At 33.9% G+C, this 22,966-nt stretch overlaps 1 protein-coding gene and 1 long non-coding RNA gene across 2 annotated transcripts in view; one reads left to right on the top strand and one right to left on the bottom strand.

Annotated features, from left to right (window-relative positions):
* The first annotated feature begins 6,931 nt into the window (after positions 1 to 6,931).
* The window catches only part of LOC136033102 (uncharacterized), a 52,883-nt gene continuing 36,848 nt past the window's right edge, over positions 6,932 to 22,966 (top strand). Inside the window, exons 1-2 of the mRNA XM_065713716.1 lie at positions 6,932 to 7,133; positions 7,946 to 9,069. Coding sequence (XP_065569788.1) covers positions 7,052 to 7,133; positions 7,946 to 9,069 — 1,206 coding nt within the window. The 5' untranslated portion in view covers positions 6,932 to 7,051. The remainder of the gene's footprint in view (positions 7,134 to 7,945; positions 9,070 to 22,966) is intronic.
* LOC136033104 (uncharacterized) overlaps positions 17,905 to 22,966 on the bottom strand; it is a 10,705-nt gene continuing 5,643 nt past the window's right edge. Inside the window, exon 2 of the long non-coding RNA XR_010618852.1 lies at positions 17,905 to 18,254. This is a non-coding gene — a long non-coding RNA (uncharacterized LOC136033104). The remainder of the gene's footprint in view (positions 18,255 to 22,966) is intronic.

Here is a 22,966-nt window from a genome sequence, read left to right on the forward strand (position 1 = left end):
CACTGGGATTCGAACCCGCGTTCTCTCAGACAAGGGATCCCGAATCAAGCGCACCAACCCACTCGGCCAGGACGGCCGTAAAGTAAACAGGGCATTAAATAAAAGATGGTAAAACATATTTTTAAATTCTAAATGCCATTATTTAAGTAAACCATTTCGTGCTTAACCACTTACATTATGAGTGTTGGGAATCCCCTTTGACTCTGGAGGTCTCAAGGAATTTTTTTTTGATATTTGGGAGAAAATTCGAGAAACCCCAACCTCCCAAGATTCTTTAATGTGTACACGCAAGATAAAATGTGTCTATTTAAAACGTAGTGTTTCGTATCGAAGACCAGTCGGTATCATCTATACAAGAAGCATCCGAAAAGGTTGCCGAAATATGGTACGCGAGCTTAATAACTTTGAATGTTCCCTCTTCTGGTTGAAAACCTCAGCATATTGTATCCTGTGTTTGAGTATAGAGAATGTGTTGAGGTAAATTCTATCGCTGAACAAGTTGCTGTCAACATACCTGACGCAACTCTCTAAGTTGACTTATTGAATTACATTGTACTGTAAATTATATTTCTACCCAAGATGAATAGTGTACTTGTTAAAATTGTTTTACCCTTTTGGTTGCTTAAGCTAACGTTCCTTAACAAAGGATCCAAATTTAATTATATTCAAACTATGCTGATATTGCTTTGCTGAAGCTAAAGTAATTTCTTATCTTTCTGCTGTTCAAATTTGAATATTGACGATAGGTTTTTATCAGTCCGTTTAATTATTTTTATCTTCAGATGTAGGAATTCTATCCATAGAATCCGGTAGCTTAAATCAGTTACTATATTCACTGCGCTGTATCAAATGCCTAAAGGCTTCGTTCGCGGTTATTAAAATTCTGCTTGAGATTTTTAACTCGTCCTTTTAAAGTCACCTTCCCGCCTTAGGAGCTATTTCTTGCAAATGAGACTCTCTTATTTATTGATCTCTGCAATCATGAGGTTACTTCAGGTCGATCAAGTGTGTCGTAGTGTGAGTGTACGTCTAACAAAATATACAATCAGTCAAAAATGAACATTAAAGACTTTCTAAAACTTTCTTTGTTAGGTAGAAATTTAAACTCACCGTATTTAGAAACTAATAAAATCGTTTTATTCATTCTTTGATATTGTCTTATTACCTAAACTTTTGATCTTATATTTATGGTTTTCGAGGATAGAATGATGTACGCAGGGCTGGCCTTTGAGAGGGAATCAGTTGATTTATCATGGTGGCTGCAATCGTATTTTTTAAGACTGGATCGTCTGAAATGTTGGGGAAGGAAAGAGGTAGTTTACCAAGTCTCCCTCTGTATCCAGTTATACTTTTCAAGTTTTTTGTTTTATCAGTTTGGACAATTCAGTCTTTCTCCAAGTCATAATAAATTAATTCTACTTTCCGGATTTAACTAGCAATTTTATTTTCATTCTCATTAGGTGCTCTGAATCAAACGCAATTTGATGTATTTTTTACAATTTGTTTAAATTGCTGTTGTCATTACTATAGCATTATTATTAAATATTTTGGGAACATAATATGACAAATTTCAGTTTTGTGTGCAATATACCCCGAGTGCTCGTTAAAGACATATCTAAGGAATCGTTCGATCTTAAGGAGTAGGGAAGTGGTAGAATTAGGAACTTGAAGACTTGTAACTGGACCCTTTTTTCGGGGGCAGATTAATTCCTAGAAGTTTCATTCATGTCGCACAAGCTTTTTCCGAATTCAGGAGAGGTTATTGTTATAGAGAGGACATGTAGGTAAGAGCTTGGGAAGGCCTCTCAAAATGTAATTTAGAACACAGATTTATTCGTAAATTTTCATTGACCATTGACATCTGGGCCGTAATTTCTTGGGAAAAAACCCCTTACTATTATTGAATTCTTAAATACAAGTAAAAACACCCAAGGGCGTATCCTAGGTTTTAGTTAGTGGGGTAGGGGGGTTGCAAAAAACTTATAAAAATGCATCCAATTTTTTTTATGCATTGTTGTTGCGTTTAGCGAGTCGGACACGAATTTTGGTGGCGACTTCAAACCCGTTACACCCCCTGGTTACAGCCTTAAAGCTACATTAATATGAGGCTTTTTATAAGTTTCCAGATAGAAACACAATTTTGGTTAATCTTCAGGAGTCCGCCGGTAGGGACTGTAAAGTCCAGTGCCGTATTCTTAACCTTCAGGAGTAGGACAAGAGTTAAAAGCTTTCATGGAGTTGGCAAGAGAGTGATAAACTCTGAATTTAAGGCAATCTAACGGCAGTGTCTCCTAGCATTTTTACTATAATAATATTAATGAATACCACGATAGTAAAGTATTTTTAAAAAATGGGTTTTTCAATTTACTTTTCAAAGTTGTTTATTTTTCTCATTCTTATTCCTTATTTCTCATTCTTAGCTTATTCTTGGTTTCTGTCTTTTATGTTTATTTGATGTTAGATGCTGTAAACTTACCCTCTCTTAAAATAAAGAATAATGATCTCCTGTGTCCTTCAATCCTTCTTTTTATCCAGACGTTTTCTCATGTATCCATGATAGATATTGATTGAACTTGGGATATTTTGTGTCTAAATTGGTTCTTTCGACTATAATTAGGTTTGCGAAACATAAGAAAACTAGTCTCTAAATTTTCAGTCGGCGAAAATATACAGAAATCAAATAAATACAAGGAAAACGAGATGTGTTTGATTCTGAATATGTGATATGTTTTTAAATAGAATTATTTTTTAACGACTAGCAATCCGAAGCATAATCCAAAAGAAGTGCGATATATCTTTAATCACTGTCTTTTTAAAGAAAAGGGGTTTTCTAACTGGGATCCAAAGTATTAATTTGCGGGAATGAGGAAAAGAAAATTGCTGTGTGCAGAAGCACATTTTCTGTTGTTGGTAGATGCCATTTTGTGTCTCTAGCTCTTTCTAATGTGCCTCAAATCCTGTATCGAGTTTAACCCCTGCGTAAGAAACAAAGCTCAATGAAAAAAATAGACAAAACGGGACTTTGGCCAGTAGCAAAAAGACAAAAAACCAAAACATCGCGGGTATTTCGCCTGTATAAATCGAGGCGCCATCAGCGTAAATTAAAAAACTAAAGTAAATTAAAATACATAAAAAACCACTACCAACATTAACTACAATTGTCGAAACAGTCCACTTGGGTTACTTTTACTAATAGAGTTACTTCGGTGAAAGCACCAAAGCAACTTCATTGAGTTTTCTCTTTGTTTCTTTGGTGCTTTCATCGAAGTAACTCTTATCAGTAACAGTAACCCAAGTGGTCTGTTGCGACAATTGTAGTTTAATATTAGTGGTGGTTTTTTATGTCTTTTAGTCTACTTCAGTTTTTTTAATCTTTGTTTCTTTTACGCTGAAGACGCCTCGTTTTTATGCAGGCGAAATATTTGCGTTTTTTTTGTCTTCTCGCTACTGGCCGAAGCTTCGTTTTGTCTGTTTTCTTCATTGAGTTTTCTATATTTGTTTCTTTGTCGTGGCTGGCCAATTCGGCTTCAGATCTTTCATTAACCCCTCAGTGCTCATTGCACCACAAGTTGTTTGCCGCGCAACCTCTTAACTGGAGCATGTTATATTCGGATATTTGTTTTGAAGGAGAATTGTCCAAGTTTTCTAGTCGTTCTCAGGAAAGGAACAAAAGGGCAAAGTTTGGATAAACCAAAAATTTTTGAAACTAGAAGAACGACATCAAACAGTTCGTGGTAACGAACTGTAGTAAGGAGTGATTCGGCTCAATAGTAACCGAAACTCTAAAAAATGGAATTTTGGTACCAATAGCTACATCAAAAGAATCGCATTTTAATACTGATTGTAAATATATAAGTTCCATCAAAAGTTACGAGCCTGAGAAATTTACCTTATCTAGAATATAGGGGAACACCCCCTAAAAGTCATACAATCTTAACGAAAATCACACCATCAGATTCAGCGTATCAGAGAACCCTATTGTAGAAGTTTCAAGCTCCTATCTACAAAAATGTGGAATTTTGTATTTTTTGCCAGAAGGCAGATTACGGATGCGTGTTTATTTGTTTGTTGTTTTTTATCCCCCAGGGGTGATCGTATCGACCCAGTGGTCCTAGAATGTTGCGAGAGGGCTCATTCTAACGGAAATGAAAAGTTCTAGTGCCCTTATTAAGTGACCGAAAAAATTGGAGGACACCTAGGCCCCCTCCCACGCTAATTATTTGCCCAAAGTCAACGGATTAAAATTCTGAGATAGCCATTTTATTCAGCGTAGTCGAAGAACCTTATAACTATGTCTTTGGGGACGACTTACTCCCCCACAGTCCCCGTGGGAGGGGCTACAAGTTACGAACTTTGACCAGTGCTTACATATAGTAATGGGTATTGGGAAGTGTACAGACGTTTTCAGGGTGATTTTTTGGTGTGGGGGAGGGGTTGAGAAGAGAGGGATATGTTGAGGGAACTTTCCATCGAGGAATTTGTTATGGGGGAAGAAAATTTCCATGAAGGGAGTACAGGATTTTCTAGCATTATTAAAAAAAAACAATGAAAAAATAAATCTGAAAAAGTTTTTTCAACTGGAAGTAAGGAGCAGCATCAAAACTTAAAACGAATAGAAATTATTACAGATGGGCTCACCTCCTCCTAATACCTCGCTCTTTACGCTAAAGTATTTTTAGTAATTTCAACTATTCATTCTACGGCTTTTGTGATTCAGGGGTCATTCTTAATGAATTAGGACAAAATTTAAGCTTTAGTGTAAAGAGCGAGGTACTCACGAGGTGGTGAACCCCCTCATATATGTAATAAAAACATGAGAATACAAAAGTTCGTTACGCAAGCTAATTTATAAGTTACGTATATCTTTTACTAATAAAAACATTCGTAAAAAATCAAAAGTTCTATTTGCCTTTTTAAGTAACCAAAAAATCGGAGGGCAACTAGGCTTCCTCCCCCGCTCCGTTTTTTCTCAAAATCATTCGATCAAAACTATGAGAAAGCCATTTAGCCAAAAAAATAAATATACAAATTTTGTTTTAATAATTCCTCTGCGGAGAGCCAAAATCAAAACATGCATTGATTCAAAAACGTCCAGAAATTAAATAAAAAAAAACAAGTTTCTGTTAACTGAAAGTAAGGAGCGACATTAAAACTTAAAACGAACAGAAATTACTTCGTAAATGAAAGGGGCTGCTTCCTCATCAACGCCCCTCTCTTTACGCTAAAGTTTTTTACTGTTTTAAAAAGTAGAGTTGAGAGAAAGAGTCAAGCTTTAGCGTAAAGAGCGGGGCGTTGATGAGGAAGCAGCCCCTTTCATATACGAAGTAATTTCTGTTCGTTTTAAGTTTTAATGTCGCTCGTTACTTTCAGTAAAAAAAAACTTGTTTTTTATTTAATTTTTACACATCAAAACCCTCTTTCTTCTTCGCGTGTTTCAGAGGGCAATCTTATAAAACCAAAGGTTCTAAAATTAGCCGTATCTAGGGGGAACCATCTCTGAAAATCTTATGTTATTTAAAGTAGGAATAAAAAATTATTTTTTGAATAAATTATAAATTATATTGTTTAAATTTTTATCCCTTTTTTTTCTTTTTTTATGATGAGAGATGGCTGTTTAGAGATTGTATAGTGTTTCGTCTTTTTTTTTTTTTTTTTTTTTTTTTTTTTTTTTTTCTTTTCTTTTTTCTTTTTTTTCGTATTTCTTTGATTTTGAATGAATAGTTATCATTTATTTGTTGTAGTTTTGCTGCTGAACAGGGACATTTTAGGTCCCTAAATTGAGCAGTATATTATTGATTGTAAGTGCAATTTTAGTAATTTTTATTTGATGAAATAAACGCATACCATTCTACTTTTCATAAACTGCATTTCCTAAATATGTCAGAATTGAATGAATTTTGGGTTATAGTTAGTCCACTATGTAAACATAATTAATAAATTGGACGACTTTAAGCCCTTTTTTTCTCCATTTTGAGCAGATGTTTGAGATAACCCCAATTTAGCCTAGTGACAAAGTCTTGGAGGCTAAGGTGCTGGGATATTGGATGCCTAGTGACAAACTTAGTCTCGAAACTGTTTATACGGCCTCTAAAGAGGCTTTCAGCCAATTTCAGAGGCATTTGAGCTGCAGGAACTTGCCCTGTCTTGCTAGAACAGGAACATCACTGTAAACCATTAGTGGTCGCACTCTCCAGTAAATATCAAAGCGAAGAGCGTATGATAATGATCCGCTCAATCCGCTGGCGTACAGAATGTCTTCGGGACTGCTGGATTGAATATCTTAATGTCTAGACCAACTTGGTATAGGCCTAGTGGGATGCTTAACCTTTGTCACGAAGGTCAGCTGTGCAGTTCATGGATAGTTCTAAATAGGGACGTGCGTGCCGAAATCCTGAATTTTCTCGAATTTCTGGTTACATCTCATTCAAATCATCAAACAAAATTAGTTTATTATTGTTGGATCCCCCTCCCCTTAAAAATATACTGCGTACATTCTTGGTCCTTAGCGATATGGACTATTTTTTACTTGCTCTGAGGTTCTCCATAGTCTCCCATACTTCTGAAAGTGTTCCACTCATTCCCGAATTTTGCCCTTGCAAGACGTCCGACATTCGAACTGATGTATAGAATTCCTATAGTTTACACAGTTTTATGTTATTTCAGAGTTAACGTTGTCTCTAAGTGACTTCATTTTCTTTTGTTTCTAGAAGGATCTTGCATTTAAGGCTATATCTAAATGTATCTGGAATAGAAATAGTAAACTTAACGGATACTTTTCACTTGAGAAATCTGCACACTGAGCTACAAGTCAACATCCTTTTTCAGCATTTGCACGCGTTGTGCATATATTTCAATTATCTCAAATTGACAACTATTTATAGCAATAGGTTAATTTTAGGTAAAGCAAATATGTTTTATGCAAATGAAATACAAATATTGTAAAACCTCTTATCTCTATTTAAAGAGTCAATAATCCTGAGTCAGTTAGGTACATGTGTGACACACATTGAGTATTTGAAATGGAAGTGAAGTAGCCTATTTGCACAGGAGTATGAAAAATTTTAAGGCTACGTCATATAGGTACTTGGAGGAGGATCCTGCTTATGCCATTTATCCACCATCTTCTAGTCATGGTAAGTTCTAAGACCTTTGACTAACTTCAATACGTAATCCAGTGTTACCCAGCAGAATCATAAAATTAGGCATAAAAATCTAAATAGAAGCATTGGTGTTTGGAAACCACTTTTGCCTAGAGGACACGCTATGCATATTGGGAGCCTGTGTTCTACATACTAACCTTCTCTATGTATTTATAATCAATACAAAATCGCTTAAAAATGTGCATCCCCCCTAACTTTTAATGAATTAATATTTTCTTTTTTTTAATTTTCCTTATCTGCTGGGTCCAAATTCTGTCACTGATGCTAATAGTTTTTTTTTGCGGATTTAAGCCATAACGTCCTGAAGTTCTTTACTCAGTGTCCCATACTCTATGGGATTAGTGTTAAAGTGCATCATTTCACTCATACAAATCCTATGGTTTAAGCTAAACTGTGTTAACTCGTCTTGAATAGTTGTACCAGATACTAAGTTTTTTTTTTCTTTTTTTTTTTTTTTTTACTAAGGATCTATCCCTATAGGTGTTTAAGGATTATTTCATTCTTTTGTTTGTCGATTTGTGTACACATCAAAAAATATTCTCGGTAAAAATAATTTGAATTGGATGGTGCTGTCCCAAGACTATTTCTTTTCAAGACCAGTTACTTGGAAGATGTAGATTGGAGGTTTACGTTGGTAGACACTCCCGTCGTCAACAAAGATAGTTACTAATGCGCATTAAGTTTTTGTCTCTTTACTGTTTCGATTTTAGTCAAGTCACATTATTTTCACCATTACTCTTTAAGATTTCTCCTCTTTGTTTAGCTTTAATAATATATTTTTCCAGCTGCTGGAAGTCCAGCTTTAACGCCATCTAGTCGTTTGCCAGTCAGCTCTGCCCCTCGAAGTCGTACAACTTCGGAAATTGCAACAACCAGTCCCTTAAATTGCCAACAAACGGAATCTAATTACGAACAGAGCAACCAGCGTTGGAGGGGCATACGAAATGCTTTTTCGCGTTGGCGGCGGCATGGCTTAGAGAGTCGTTACAGCAGTCCTAGTAGCGGGGTTGCCAGTGATGATAGCTTTGGGGAGTCTCCTCTATCACCATCCAGTGTTCAAAGTGAAATATTCCCTATAACTTGTTCAAGTAGGACACGAATATTCGCACACCCTCATCGAGGCCCTGTCGTCAACCCACAAGCTAATATTTATAGTAGACTGCCACCCATACATTCAAATAAACATTTTAGTTTTGTTCGTGCTTTAAGACGCAGAAAACTCAGAGAAAAGTCAAAGTCAGATCAAGATTTACACGGTTCAAAATTGGATATTCAGCCTTTAAGTGGCAATAAAGATGATTCAGGATTGACTGTATTTGCCACCGTTCGGCTACCAAAAGACCGCCGGGAATCTCCAAGTATTTTCTCGACGTTTTGGAACAATCGTTCACAACCAAGAAGGTGTGACACAAGTTTTAGTGCAAGTGAAACATCGACTCTTAAAGAACAAGAAAGTGACGGTACACAATTGACCCCAGTGCCGTTACCCAGAAGGGCGAGTAAAGACTCCCGCTGTGGGACTCCATTTTTAAGTTTTCGACCTCGCTCCCGGAGTTTAGAACGCTTTTCAAGTGCACGAATTTTTCCAAGTCTTAGCGGGCTTGGCAGTTCTAATAGATCGCGATCCTTAGAAAGAAGTCAGAAATTTCAAACCGACAGAAAGGATAGTTTGACTCAGAGTTTCAGTGGACCTTTAGTGCAAAAGAAAAGATCTAAGTCGGTTGAAAATACGTGTCGTGTTTATCCTTGTGATGACCTTGGAATAAAAAGAACAAACTTTAGCAAGTTTAGCAATCCTCAAGTAAGTCATTGGAAAACTTTTTCAGAAGTATTTGCGTCTGAAAGTAGTGAGAACTTGAAAAGAGGACCTGCGTCATCAGCTATTCAGGATATTATAACAAACCATCAGGTAAAGCCTGCTTCTCTTATGAATTTTTAGGTATAAGCATTATGCAATCTTTAATATAGTCAACGATGCATTGTCGCCAATACTTTTGAAAATTCAAATTTCATGAATCAGCCATTGTTTTTCGGTCTTTTTGAAACTTTGTCAAGAAAAGAAACTTTGGTTGTATTTTATCCACTAGCGTAATTTAAGCGGAGTGGATTTAACCATAAGTCGATGCATGACCCATCTTTTACAGTCTTCCTAAATGGGGAGGAGGAGACAAAACACGAAAAGGCACATTTATACGTTATCATTTCTATTGTTTTTGGAGGATTCCTTCAGATGGGGTTTCTGGAGGTGAGGGCGATTCCTCCATATGTCCTGATGCTGGATGCGAGGATGAGCCTGAAGTTTCTTCTGGCCATCTTCTCAAAACCAGTCAAATCGTGGTATGCAACTGTAATCCTTAAGTCTACGTTGAAGCTTCATGACAGTCTATTATTGCTAGGCCTGTTGATATATTTTTTTAGTGTAAAAACAAAATGTCCAAAACGGAAAAGATTTCTCTCAACCCATACCACATTGTTTGTCAAAACTATTTGAATTGGGCGGGGGGCTTTTGAAAGTGAGAACTGTCAGGAAATTTCACTAGGGCAAGTGCTATTATGGGCTTTGTTTGTGCCAAGATGTAAATGGGAATACTTTCTCATTTTTCTATTTATATCCCCCCCCATTTCACCATCCTTGCTCACTGACCTTTCTATTTATGGTTTGAATCTCCCTCCCTCTTACCAGATGCCCTGAAGATGGAAAAACAAAACCAAACCGCAATTATCTGAATGACCCTCAAACGGATGCTGCTACCCTCCCTCCTGGATACGGCCTTGAGTCTTGGACACTTTGCTCCTCTAAAATTTTTAACTATCCGTGCATAATCCAGAAGTCTTTTTTTGCTTTCATTGTACTTAATTTTGCGCTGTTTCTTCATAACACTGTTATTTAGGGCTTTGTAATTTTTTTCCTATGAAGCTATTTGCTCTTAAACTGCCTCTCGGATACGTTTTTGAATGGGTGTCAACGCATTTATTTCGGCTCAAATTGGCACCCTTAGTTACGAGATCGACGACAGTAAATCACGCGGGTGTGATGGGGCCTGAAGGCTTTCCCACTATGGTGCCAATTAAACGCACGGCCTAGCCTGTGATGATGAGATGATTCATGGGATGTCGGATAGTTGAATTGGAAGCTTAATGGGATTTCTGAGTTAGTTCTATAAGCAATGATGGTTGTTTTCATTCAGAATTTATATCAAATTGACTGCTTTATAAATTATATCACGAGGAAGATCTTTTTCAGTGCCAAAATTAAGGACTGTTGTTCACCTTATCTTGCCTTTTTTCAAGTTGAAATTCTAATTTTGATTATGCAGAATTAAAGGGCGTGTTAAATGATTCAATATCCTTTTTATTGATTGCACATAAGATGTAGGCTAGAAAATAAAGTAGCCTATGCTGTAAAATATTTACCATTAAAATACAGAATAGGCTGTAGTGCTTTATCCACGGACCCCAGTACATATACATATGCAAACAAACCTCAAAAGACGTCGTTGATCCCTTTTCGGTATAATGAGAATCATCCATCGGTTCAATCGAATACGGGAATGCGTAGCTGGACTCTTAGTCTATTTGTTTTAAATTGACTGCTTTTAATCAAAATCACTTTAGTCAATGCCCAAAGGCGGATCATGAGCAAAATCTAAGGGGGGCAATATGATAAGGGCGTGAATAATTGACCAAATTGACAAATTTATTTTAAAAAAAGTGAAAAACAGAAAAAAACTCGGAATGAGAGCACCAGAAAAAAAATCTGGGGTGGGGGTCTGGGGTTCCCCGTCCTTCTCCTGGATCCACCAGTGTCGATGCATCGGAGCTTAAGAGGCATACATTGTTGTACGAAATATCCAACTATTGTTGTTTGGTGTCGTCTGATCTCTTCTGCTGCTTGAAAATAGCATTAAATTTAGTAGAATAGGCTTTACATTAAACCATATCCATCTTTCAATGACTTTGACTCGGCCATAGAAAGAAATGACACATCCCTGCTATTAGTGTCAAAATCTTCCCGGGATTTCAAAGATAAGGGATTCATTCCTTTCCAACTAGAGGTTTCGGTCATGGTGATTCTGCTAGCGACTTTTTTTGGATTTGCAACCATTTTCAAGAGGCTCCTCGGTATTTTGAAATTTTCAAAATATGTTTCTCGTAAGAAGAAATTATTTTTGGTTTGGTATGATTTAAAATTGCTATTTGTGAATCTATTTCAGATGATAAAGTTTCTTTTGACACACGTTTTAAAGTTTTTGGTTACTAGACTATGGACCGAGATTCGCTCTTCGCTTGGCTGTAGCTACAATTGCAACCTTGATCTAGATATATGCTTAAATAAATTCTTGTATTTTTAGATTAAGGGATTTACGTGGTGTTTTTTACTCTGAAAATGATGATCGATAGTGGTAAATTGGCTGCCAAAAGAGACAACAAAGTGTACATTCTGCTATGTTTGTTCCTTTTTCAACTAAAAGTAATCAGGATCAAAAATAAATGAGATTTTCCCCAAGGGTTAGCTTGGAAGACCTCCCGAAGGTGTTATTCGTGCACGTTTTTCGTTTTAATATTGTTATGTACTATCCTTTGATGGTCCAAGTTGAAAAAATCTACTGATTTTTTTCAATCCCTTCCTCCTCCCCACTCCATCACTTCTTGATAGTTTCATTTCATACGTCCAACCACTCTTGAGATATTAAACATCCATTTTACTAACGCTTATATCCCTTTTTGGTTTGATTCTTAAAATTTTAATCAGAAGTTGTTAGCCCATGCACAGACTAATCTTTATGTCATCAAATATAGTTGACGATAAGTTTCACAATGTTAAAGTACATGTTTTAGGTTTTACTATTGCTCTTTACTTTCGTTTGAAAGCCCCATCTCAAAATAATCCATGAATTTATTGTAGTTCATCATTTTCCGCTCCAACAACAGTAGTGTTAGGGTTCCAGACACGAGGGATACACCCATGTTTAGGCATTCGGGTCATTGACCTACTGACACGAGTATACTGTACGAGCGATACATCATTAGCATAATACAGTTGGTATATCATTTTCAAATACTTATCTGAACATGATTAACTAAAGAAAGTAAATCATTTCATTTGATTTCAAATTGGACTAATAGAATAGTATTGAACCTTATATGACAGTATCTATAACATTGGTATATCTATGTGCATATTGTAACCGCTTGTATCATAATTTACCATGGGAATGAGTGCTTATGCCAAAACTTCTTTTAGAAGGGACTTATGGTCACCCATGTCCCACCTCCAAGGGACTCCCAATACCCTTCCCCCAACTTTTTGGCCTCTCCCCTTTTTCGATATTTTTCGTAGTCCAGAGTTGTATTTTTCTTAACGACATTTTAACTATTTTTTCTTTAACGACATTCAATACTTTTTCAACCAATTCATTTTTGGACGTCACTAAATTACAGAATTCAGCAGGCAGTTGTATACGTCCTGAAATTGAGTCTACTGGGAGCTTCCGTTTCCAATTTCCAGCAATTGATCTGAAAAAGTTTGACCAGAGTCATCGTTTTGCAATCGGACACGCATATTTGTAGTTAATTTTAATGTCTTTACGTGTGACCATAAATTAGAATTTTTCAGGCAAGCAAACATTTGGTCTGCAGGGATTGATCTAGGTATTATAGGTAATGTTCGCCTGAAATCTCCCGCAAGCAATATCAGTGTGCTGCCAAAGGGTTTCGAATTCCCTTGCACATCTCTCAACGATTGATCTAGAGCCTCGAGTGATTTTTTGTGTGCCATTGTGCACTCGTCCCAAATAATAAGTATGCATTGCTGTAATACTTTACCCATCCCAGATGATTTGGAAATGTTGCACGTGGGAGTTTCTGTAGAATGCAAATTCAGAGGCAATTTCAAAGCGGAATGAGCAGTTCTTCCACCAGGCAGCAACGTTGCGGCTATTCCGGACGAAGCAATTGCCAACGCTATGTCATTTTTTGATCGAATTGATGCCAGAATCAATTTTATCACAAATATTTTACCAATACCTCCTGGCGCATTCAAAAAGAAAATTTCTCCAACGTTGTTATCGGCACAATGCATTATCTTATCATAAATGCCCTTTTGCTCAGACGTTAACTTAGAAATGTTATTTTGTACATACGACAATAGATCACTCGTGCTGTAACTTTGTTCATGATCCAATTCTACACATGTTGAAACAGCAGCGTTACGATTAGGTGAAGGCATTCCCAAACCCTGAAGAGGTTTGTTTGCCATACATACGCACAAATCTTCAATAATAACTAAAGTGTAGTTATAAATTTCTGATGTAAAATCAAAAGTCATATCTGACGTCTCTAGCCGTTTTCGATGGAGTATATCCTCAGCCATTTTCGATTTATATTTTTCCCATAGCTGTGTAGGAGCTGAAGGAGAGCAAGTTGTTAGTATGATTCCAAACAATGCACGAATTTGACTTGGAGTTGATGTTTCGCACGCGTCATTGATGCAGTTATCCCATTGTTGGTCATTCTCCAATAAATTCAGAGCTTGGCATGCACTACGGTAAGTGTCATGTATAATACCGTTTACAGTTCTCAAATACTCAAAGGACGTCGGACCGGGTACATTCACCAAAAGCAGGCGGAGAAAGAAGCATTCATGTTGATTGGGATGAATGGTTTAGAGTCTTCCTATAGTGGTATCTTTGAAGATGGTAGGTTGGCCGTCGACTGACTTACCCTGTTTTCGACGTTCAAATGCAATTGGGAAACGATAGTCCTTTCAACGCCGGGAGAAATTTCTCAACGTGCATTCAATTCAGAATTTCTATCACTGATGAAGTACAGTTGTAAAAATTTATGATTCTCGCCTCAGAATGGTAGAAGGGACCCTGCTCTATGATAAATTTGCCCTTTTACTTTGAAAGTAGGCATAAACTGATCTTGATTTTCAATTTGGGCACCAAACGACGTCATTTGGAAACACGAGTTACATTTTCTGATGTTTGACAAAAAACGCTTTGATTCTTACGTAGTTCCAGTAAGCAAAGTCTTCAATGGCTCTGGTGGTGCAGCTAGTTTAGGAAGTTTAACTTTTCCTGAGGCGCAACACATTCCCATTGTTTAACCATTAAATTTCAAGGCCTTGCCAAGTTTTAGACATAGTCCTGATTTGAACACATCTACTCAAGCTATAATCATCGACTGGACTGTACCTGAATGCCAGGCGACAATTTTCAGGTTGCTCTTGTGATTCCTCGGCACGCTTTCTTTTGATTACTCTTTGAGACGCAAGCCTGTTTTCACGCTGTTGTTGTGATTCCTCGGCACGCTTTCTTTTCATACTTTCTCTATTAGCCGCAAGCCTGTTTTCACGCTGTTGTTGTGATTCCCCGGCAAGCTTTCTTTTCATACCTTCTGTATTAGCCTGTGGTCTGTAACTTCTCTTTGAGTGTCCCGGTCGTCATTTATATTCCCTGTGTCTCGGTCGTCGTTTGTGTACCGGTGTCTCGGTCTGTAGTGTCATCTTATAATGATGTGATATACAAAGCTTTATATACTTATAATGACGTCATATGCAAACCCACAAACAAACATATATACAAACAACTTATTTTTATATATAAAGATATTGTTTTTTTTTTTAGTTTTTCTTTTTTAGTTTTTCTTTTTTCAGTTTTGCTGCTTTTTTAGTTTTTTAGCTGTTTTTTTCTTTTTCCTTTTTTTAAGTTTTTTTCTTTTTAGGTTTTTCTTTCTTTTTTAGCTTTTTTTCGTGCCATATTAGTTACGCGCCATTGTAATTGTGCCCCTGTGTCCCACCTGTAAATATATATATATATATATATATATATATATATATATATATATATATATACTAGCTGTTGGGGTGGCGCTTCGCGCCACCCCAACACCTAGTTGGTGGGGGCGCTTCGCGCCCCCCCAAGCCCCCCCGCGCGCGTAAGTCGTTACGCGCCATAATAGTTACGCGCCATTGTAGTTGTGTCCCTATGTCCCACCTGTGAATATAGATAGATATATATATATATATATATATATATATATATATATATATATATATATATATATATATATATATATATATATATATATATATATATATATATATATATATATATATGGTTTTAACTACGTAAAACTTGCGAATATACAACATTCTTTGCTGTCCCATTGTCTTTGCATATAAATAGATTGTCAGGTTTACCGACTCTTGAACATGCAACATATAATGGTCCATGGGAAAATAATCTGTATTCAGATCTATACCTCATGATTCTAATGATTGCCCTTGAGCTTTGTTGATGATGATTGCTAATCGACCATTCCCTGTCCCGGTGTCCCGGTCGTCATTTACATCCCCCTGTTTCCCCCGGTGTCCCCGTTGTAGTTGTGTCCCTGTGTCCCGGTCGTCATTTATATTCCCTGTGTCCCGGTCGTCATTTGTATCCCGGTGTCCCGGTCTGTATATACATTCGTTTTTTAGTTTTGTTTTTCTCCTTTATTTTTTTCCTTTTTTTTCTTTTTTAGCTTATTTAGATTTTTAGATTTTTTAGTTTTTTTATTAGTTTTTAGTTTTTTTTTCTTTTTAGTTTTTTTGTCCCGGTCGTCATTTATATCCCCCTGTTTCCCCCAGTGTCCCCGTTGTAGTTGTGTCCCTGTGTCCCGGTCGTCATTTATATTCCCTGTGTCCCGGTCGTCATTTGTATCCCGGTGTACCGGTCTGTATATACATTCGTTTTTTAGTTTTGTTTTTCTCCTTTATTTTTTTCCTTTTTTTTTCTTTTTTAGTTTATTTAGATTTTTAGATTTTTTAGTTTTTTTATTAGTTTTTAGTTTTTTTTTTCTTTTTAGTTTTTTTGTAGTTTTTACCTTCTTTTTAGTTTTGTTAATTTTTTTTTTACTTGTGTCCTGGTCGTCATTTATACTCCCTGTGTCCCGGTGCTTTGTTGATTGCTAATCGAACATTCCTTTTGTCCTGGTCGCTTTCTCTTTGAGTGTCGTCATTTAGTTTTTTAGCTTTTTTACTTTTTTTATTAGTTTTTAGTTTTTTTGTAGTTTTTGCCTTTTTTTAGTTTTTTCAGTTTTTTTTTTAGTTTTTTATTGGTTTTTACCTTTATTTTAGCTTATTTTTCAGTTTTTTCCTTTTTTTTAGTTTTTTTTTAGTTTTTAGTTTTTTTAGTTTTTTACCTTTTTTTAGTTTTTTTAGTTTTTTTAGTTTTTTAGCTTTTTATTTTTTTTATTAGTTTTCAGTTTTTTTTTGTAGTTTTTGCCTTTTTTTTTAGTTTTTTTAGTTTTTTAGCTTTTTTATTAGTTTTTAGTTTTTTTTGTAGTTTTTGCCTTTTTTTAGTTTTTTTAGTTTTTTAGCTTTTTTATTTTTTTTATTAGTTTTTAGTTTTTTTTGTAGTTTTTGCCTTTTTTTAGTTTTTTCAGTTTTGACGTCACCTGATCCAGTTTTTTCAGGTGATGTCACCTGATCCACGATCCACAGATCCACAGACAACTTATTTTTATATATATAGATAGTTTTTTTTTTTACTTATGTCCTGGTCGTCATTTATACTCCCTGTGTCCCGGTGCTTTGTTGATTGCTAATCGAACATTCCTTTTGTCCTGGTCGCTTTCTCTTTGAGTTTCGTCATTTATTTTTTTCTTTTTTAGTTCTTTTAGTTTTTACCTTTTTTAGTTTTTTTTAGTTTTTTAGATGAAAATTTTTTTTTGTTTTTTCCTTTTTTTCTTTTTAGTTTTTTATTGGTTTTTACCTTTATTTTAGCTTATTTTTCAGTTTTTTCCTTTTTTTTAGTTTTTTTTTTATTTTTATTTTTTTTAGTTTTTTACCTTTTTTTAGTTTTTTTAGTTTTTTTAGTTTTTTAGCTTTTTTACTTTTTTTGTTAGTTTTTAGTTTTTTTTTGTAGTTTTTGCCTTTTTTTAGTTTTTTCAGTTTTTTTTTAGTTTTTTATTGGTTTTTACCTTTATTTTAGCTTATTTTTCAGTTTTTTCCTTTTTTTTTAGTTTTTTTTAGTTTTTAGTTTTTTTAGTTTTTTACCTTTTTTTAGTTTTTTTAGTTTTTTTAGTTTTTTAGCTTTTTTATTTTTTTTATTAGTTTTTAGTTTTTTTTGTAGTTTTTGCCTTTTTTTAGTTTTTTTAGTTTTTTAGCTTTTTTATTAGTTTTTAGTTTTTTTTGTAGTTTTTGCCTTTTTTTAGTTTTTTTAGTTTTTTAGCTTTTTTATTTTTTTTATTAGTTTTTAGTTTTTTTTTGTAGTTTTTGCCTTATACTCCCTGTGTTCTGGTGCTTTGTTGATTGCTAATCGAACATTCCTTTTGTCTCGTCATTTATTTTTTTCTTTTTTAGTTCTTTTAGTTTTTACCTTTTTTAGTTTTTTTAGTTTTTTAGATGAAAATTTTTTTTAGTTTTTTCCTTTTTTTCTTTTTTGTTTTTTATTGGTTTTTACCTTTATTTTAGCTTATTTTTCAGTTTTTTCCTTTTTTTTAGTTTTTTTTTATTTTTTATTTTTTTTAGTTTTTTACCTTTTTTTGGATTTTTTTATTTTTTTTAGTTTTTTAGCTTTTTTACTTTTTTTATTAGTTTTTAGTTTTTTTTGTAGTTTTTGCCTTTTTTTAGTTTTTTCAGTTTTTTTTTAGTTTTTTATTGGTTTTTACCTTTATTTTAGCTTATTTTTCAGTTTTTTCCTTTTTTTTAGTTTTTTTTAGTTTTTAGTTTTTTTAGTTTTTTACCTTTTTTTAGTTTTTTTAGTTTTTTTAGTTTTTTAGCTTTTTTATTTTTTTTATTAGTTTTTAGTTTTTTTTGTAGTTTTTGCCTTTTTTTAGTTTTTTTAGTTTTTTAGCTTTTTTATTAGTTTTTAGTTTTTTTTGTAGTTTTTGCCTTTTTTTAGTTTTTTTCTTTTTAGTTTTTTTGTAGTTTTTACTTTCTTTTTATTTTTGTTAGTTTTTTTTTACTTATGTCCTGGTCGTCATTTATACTCCCTGTGTCCCGGTGCTTTGTTGATTGCTAATCGAACATTCCTTTTGTCCTGGTCGCTTTCTCTTTGAGTGTCGTCATTTATTTTTTTCTTTTTTAGTTCTTTTAGTTTTTACCTTTTTTAGTTTTTTTTAGTTTTTTAGATGAAAATTTTTTTTAGTTTTTTCCTTTTTTTCTTTTTAGTTTTTTATTGGTTTTTACCTTTATTTTAGCTTATTTTTCAGTTTTTTCCTTTTTTTATTTTTTTTTTATTTTTTATTTTTTTTTAGTTTTTTACCTTTTTTTAGTTTTTTTAGTTTTTTAGTTTTTTAGCTTTTTTACTTTTTTTATTAGTTTTTAGTTTTTTTGTAGTTTTTGCCTTTTTTTAGTTTTTTCAGTTTTTTTTTTAGTTTTTTATTGGTTTTTACCTTTATTTTAGCTTATTTTTCAGTTTTTTCCTTTTTTTTAGTTTTTTTTAGTTTTTAGTTTTTTTAGTTTTTTACCTTTTTTTAGTTTTTTTAGTTTTTTAGCTTTTTTATTTTTTTTATTAGTTTTTAGTTTTTTTTGTAGTTTTTGCCTTTTTTTTAGTTTTTTTAGTTTTTTAGCTTTTTTATTAGTTTTTAGTTTTTTTTTGTAGTTTTTGCCTTTTTTTAGTTTTTTTAGTTTTTTAGCTTTTTTATTTTTTTTATTAGTTTTTAGTTTTTTTTGTAGTTTTTGCCTTTTTTTAGTTTTTTCAGTTTTGACGTCACCTGATCCAGTTTTTTCAGGTGACGTCACCTGATCCATCCACAGACAGACAACTTATTTTTATATATATAGATAGATAGATATATATATATATATATATATATATATATATATATATATATATATATATATATATATATATATATATATATCTATATATATAAAAATAAGTTGTCTGTGTGTGGATCTGTGGATCTGTGGATCAGGTGACGTCATGTTTGTCCGCATATGACGTCTGAATTATTTCACACTAATACAAAAGAAGAAAAAAACTAAAAAAGGTAAAAACTACAAAAAAAACTAAAAAGAAAAAAAAAACTAAAAAAGCTAAAAAACTAAAAAAAACTAAAAAAAGGTAAAAATCTAATAACTAAAAAAAAACTGAAAAAAATAAAAAAAGGCAAAAACTACAAAAAAAATAAAAACTAATAAAAAAACTAAAAAAGCTAAAAAACTAAAAAAAACTAAAAAAAACTAAAAAAAGGTAAAAAACTAAAAAAACTAAAAACTAAAAAAGAAAAAAACTAAAAAAAAGGAAAAAACTGAAAAATAAAAGAGAAATAGAAAACTAAAAAAATATGAATAAATATATATAAAAATAAGTTGTTTGTGGGTTATGTCTGTCTGTCTGTCTGTCGAGTGACGTCGTGTTTGTCCGCATATGACGTCTGAATTATTTCACACTAATACAAAAGAAGAAAAAAAACTAAAAAAGGTAAAAACTACAAAAAAAACTAAAAAGAAAAAAAATTAAAAAAGCTAAAAAACTAAAAAAGGGTAAAAAACTAAAAACTAAAAAAAACTGAAAAAACTAAAAAAAGGCAAAAACTAAAAAAAAAACTAAAAACTAATAAAAAAACTAAAAAAGCTAAAAAACTAAAAAAACTAAAAAAACTAAAAAAAGGTAAAAAACAAAAAAAAACTAAAAACTAAAAAAGAAAAAACTAAAAAAAAGGAAAAAACTGAAAAATAAGAGAAAAAGAAAACTAAAAAAATATTAATAAATATAAAAAATATAAATATAAATATAATATAAATTAGCAATCAACAAAGCACCGAGACACAAATGACGACCGGGACACAGGGAGTATAAATGACGACCAGGACATAAGTAAAAAAAAAAAACTAAAAAAACTAAAAAAATGGTAAAAACTACAAAAAATCTAAAAACTAATAAAAAAACTAAAAAATCTAAAAATCTAAATAAACTAAAAAAGAAAAAAAAGAAAAAAGGAAAAAAATAAAGGAGAAAAACAAAACTAAAAAACGAATGTATATACAGACCGGGACACCGGGACACAAATGACGACCGGGACACAGGGAATATAAATGACGACCGGGACACAGGGACACAACTACAATGGGGACGCCGGGGGGCACAGGGGGATATAAATGACGACCGGGACACCGGGACACAAGGAATATAAATGACGCCCGGGACACTCAAAGAGAAATCACAGACTGGAACACCGAGACACAAATGACGACCGGGACACAGGGAATATAAATGACGACCGGGACACAGGGACATAACTACAAAGGGGACGCCGGGGTGCACAGGGGGATATATAAATGACGATGGCGACTCAGGGAATGGTCGATTAGCAATCACCATCAACAAAGCTCAAGGGCAATCATTAGAATCATGAGGTATAGATCTGAATACGGATTGTTTTCCCATGGACCATTATATGTTGCATGTTCAAGAGTCGGTAAACCTGACAATCTATTTATATGCACAGACAATGGGACAGCAAAGAATGTTGTATATTCGCAAGTTTTACGTAGTTAAAAACATATACTCTATATATATTATATATATATATATATATATATATATATATATATATATATATATATATATATATATATATATATATATATATCTATATTCACAGGTGGGACATAGGGACACAACTACAATGGCGCGTAACTAATATGGCGCGTAACGACTTACGCGCGCGGGGGGGCTTGGGGGGGGGGCGCGAAGCGCCCCACCAACTAGGTGTTGGGGTGGCGCGAAGCGCCACCCCAACAGCTAGTATATATATAAATAAGTTGTCTGTCTGTGTGTCTATCTGTGGATCAGGTGACGTCATGTTTCTGTGTCGGCTGACGTCATGAAGTTAGTTGTCGTCATTTTTACTATGACGGTGACGTCATTAAAGATATTTAAGACATATATGTTCACGTAGAAATCTATTAATGTTTAAGTTTAAAATGACTGATGAACTTACAATGGCAAAAGCCGATGAAGATGCTCAAAGAGTCTATGCCAAAAAACTTGCTGCTGATAGAGAAAGTCAGAAAAGAAAGCGTGCCGAGGAATCAAAAGAACAGCAAGGAAACAGGCTTGAGGCTAAAGAACGCAAAACCGCGCAGTTAGATGAAGATCCACCTGGACAGCGAGAGTCAAAACATATCAAAACTGAAAATGATAGCGATGATGATTGGGTTTGGGATTTTGACTTGGATAAGGTCATCAATGCCTACCAGATTTTAGTTAAAAAAACAAAGGTTCGGCGATATTTATTTCATAGTGAAGCTGAAAAATAAAGAAGAAAAAGAAAACTGAAAAAAGGAAAAATGTAAAAAACTAAAAAATACTAAAAAGAAAAAACACTCAAAGAGAAATTACAGACCGGGACACAAATGACGACCGGGACAGAGGGAATATAAATAACGACCGGGACACTCAAAGAGAAATTACAGACTGGGATACCGGGACACAAATGACGACCGGGACACAGGGAATATAAATGACGACCAGGATACAGGTATTTAAGAATATCGTTCAAAGACAAAGTTTTAATTCTAAGAAGACCGTTGAAAGAGAAATTTCTAATTGTAAAATGACTGAAGAACCTACAATGGCAACGGTACCACCATCGAAGTAGATAACCAGTGGGTTGTTCCATATTCCCCATTAGTGCGAAACGTCAACCCCAAGTCAAATTCCTGCATTGTTTGGCATCATTTTAACAACTTGCTCTCCATCAGCTCCTACAGAGTTATGGGAAAAATATAAGTCAAAAATGTCCGAAGATATACTCCATCGAAAACAGTTAGAGACGTCAGATATGACTTTTGATTTACATCAGAAATTCATAAATACACTTTAGTTATTATAGAAGATTTGTGCGTACGTATGGCAAACAAACCTCTTCAGGATTTGGGAATGCCTTCGCCTAACCGTATCGCTGCTGTTTCGCCATGTGTAGAATTGGATCGTGAAAAAAGTTACAGTACGAATGATCTATTGTCGTATGTACAAAATAACATTTCCAAGTTAACGTCGGAACAAAAAGACATTTATGATACGATAGACTCAATTTCAGGACGTATACAACTACCTGCTGATTTCTGTAATTTAGTGACGTCCAAAAATGAATTGATTGAAAAAGTATTTCCGAATATTTTAAAAAATTAAAAAAATAATAAATGGCTAAGTGAAAGAGCGATTCTCGCACCCAAAAATATAGACGTCCACGAAATCAACAATATTGTTTTGACCAAGATTCGAGACCAGGCAGTCCTTTACAAGTCAGTCGACACAGTTTTGGAACCAAATGAAGCGGTTAATTATCCATCTGAATTTTTAAATTCCATAGATCTTTCAGGGTTTCCACCACACGTGCTACAGCTAAAAATAGGCGTACCAATAATACTTTTAAGAAATATCAACCCACCAAAGCTTTGCAATGGCACGCGACTTGCCGTAAAAAAAAAACAATGGAAAACCTAATAGAGGCCCACAATCTTGACAGGGCCTTTTGAGGGTGAGGCTGTTCTTATTCCTCGCATTCCCATGATTCCAACGGATCTGCCTTTTTAATTTTAAAAGATTGCAATTCCCAATTCGATTAGCATTTGCAATCACCATTAACAAAGCTCAAGGTCAATCATTAGAAAAATGTGGTATAGATCTTAATACTGATTGTTTTTCCCATGGACAATTGTGCGTTGGCATGTTCGAGGGTCGGTAAACCTGATAATCTATTTATATGCAGCGACAATTGGACAGCGAAAAATGTTGTATATTCGCAAGTTTTACGCAGTTAATTTGTATTGTATCTATCTATCCATCTATCTATATAAAACG

This window comes from Artemia franciscana, chromosome 11, assembly GCF_032884065.1.
Source record: "Artemia franciscana chromosome 11, ASM3288406v1, whole genome shotgun sequence".
In the NCBI taxonomy this organism is placed as follows: domain Eukaryota; kingdom Metazoa; phylum Arthropoda; class Branchiopoda; order Anostraca; family Artemiidae; genus Artemia; species Artemia franciscana.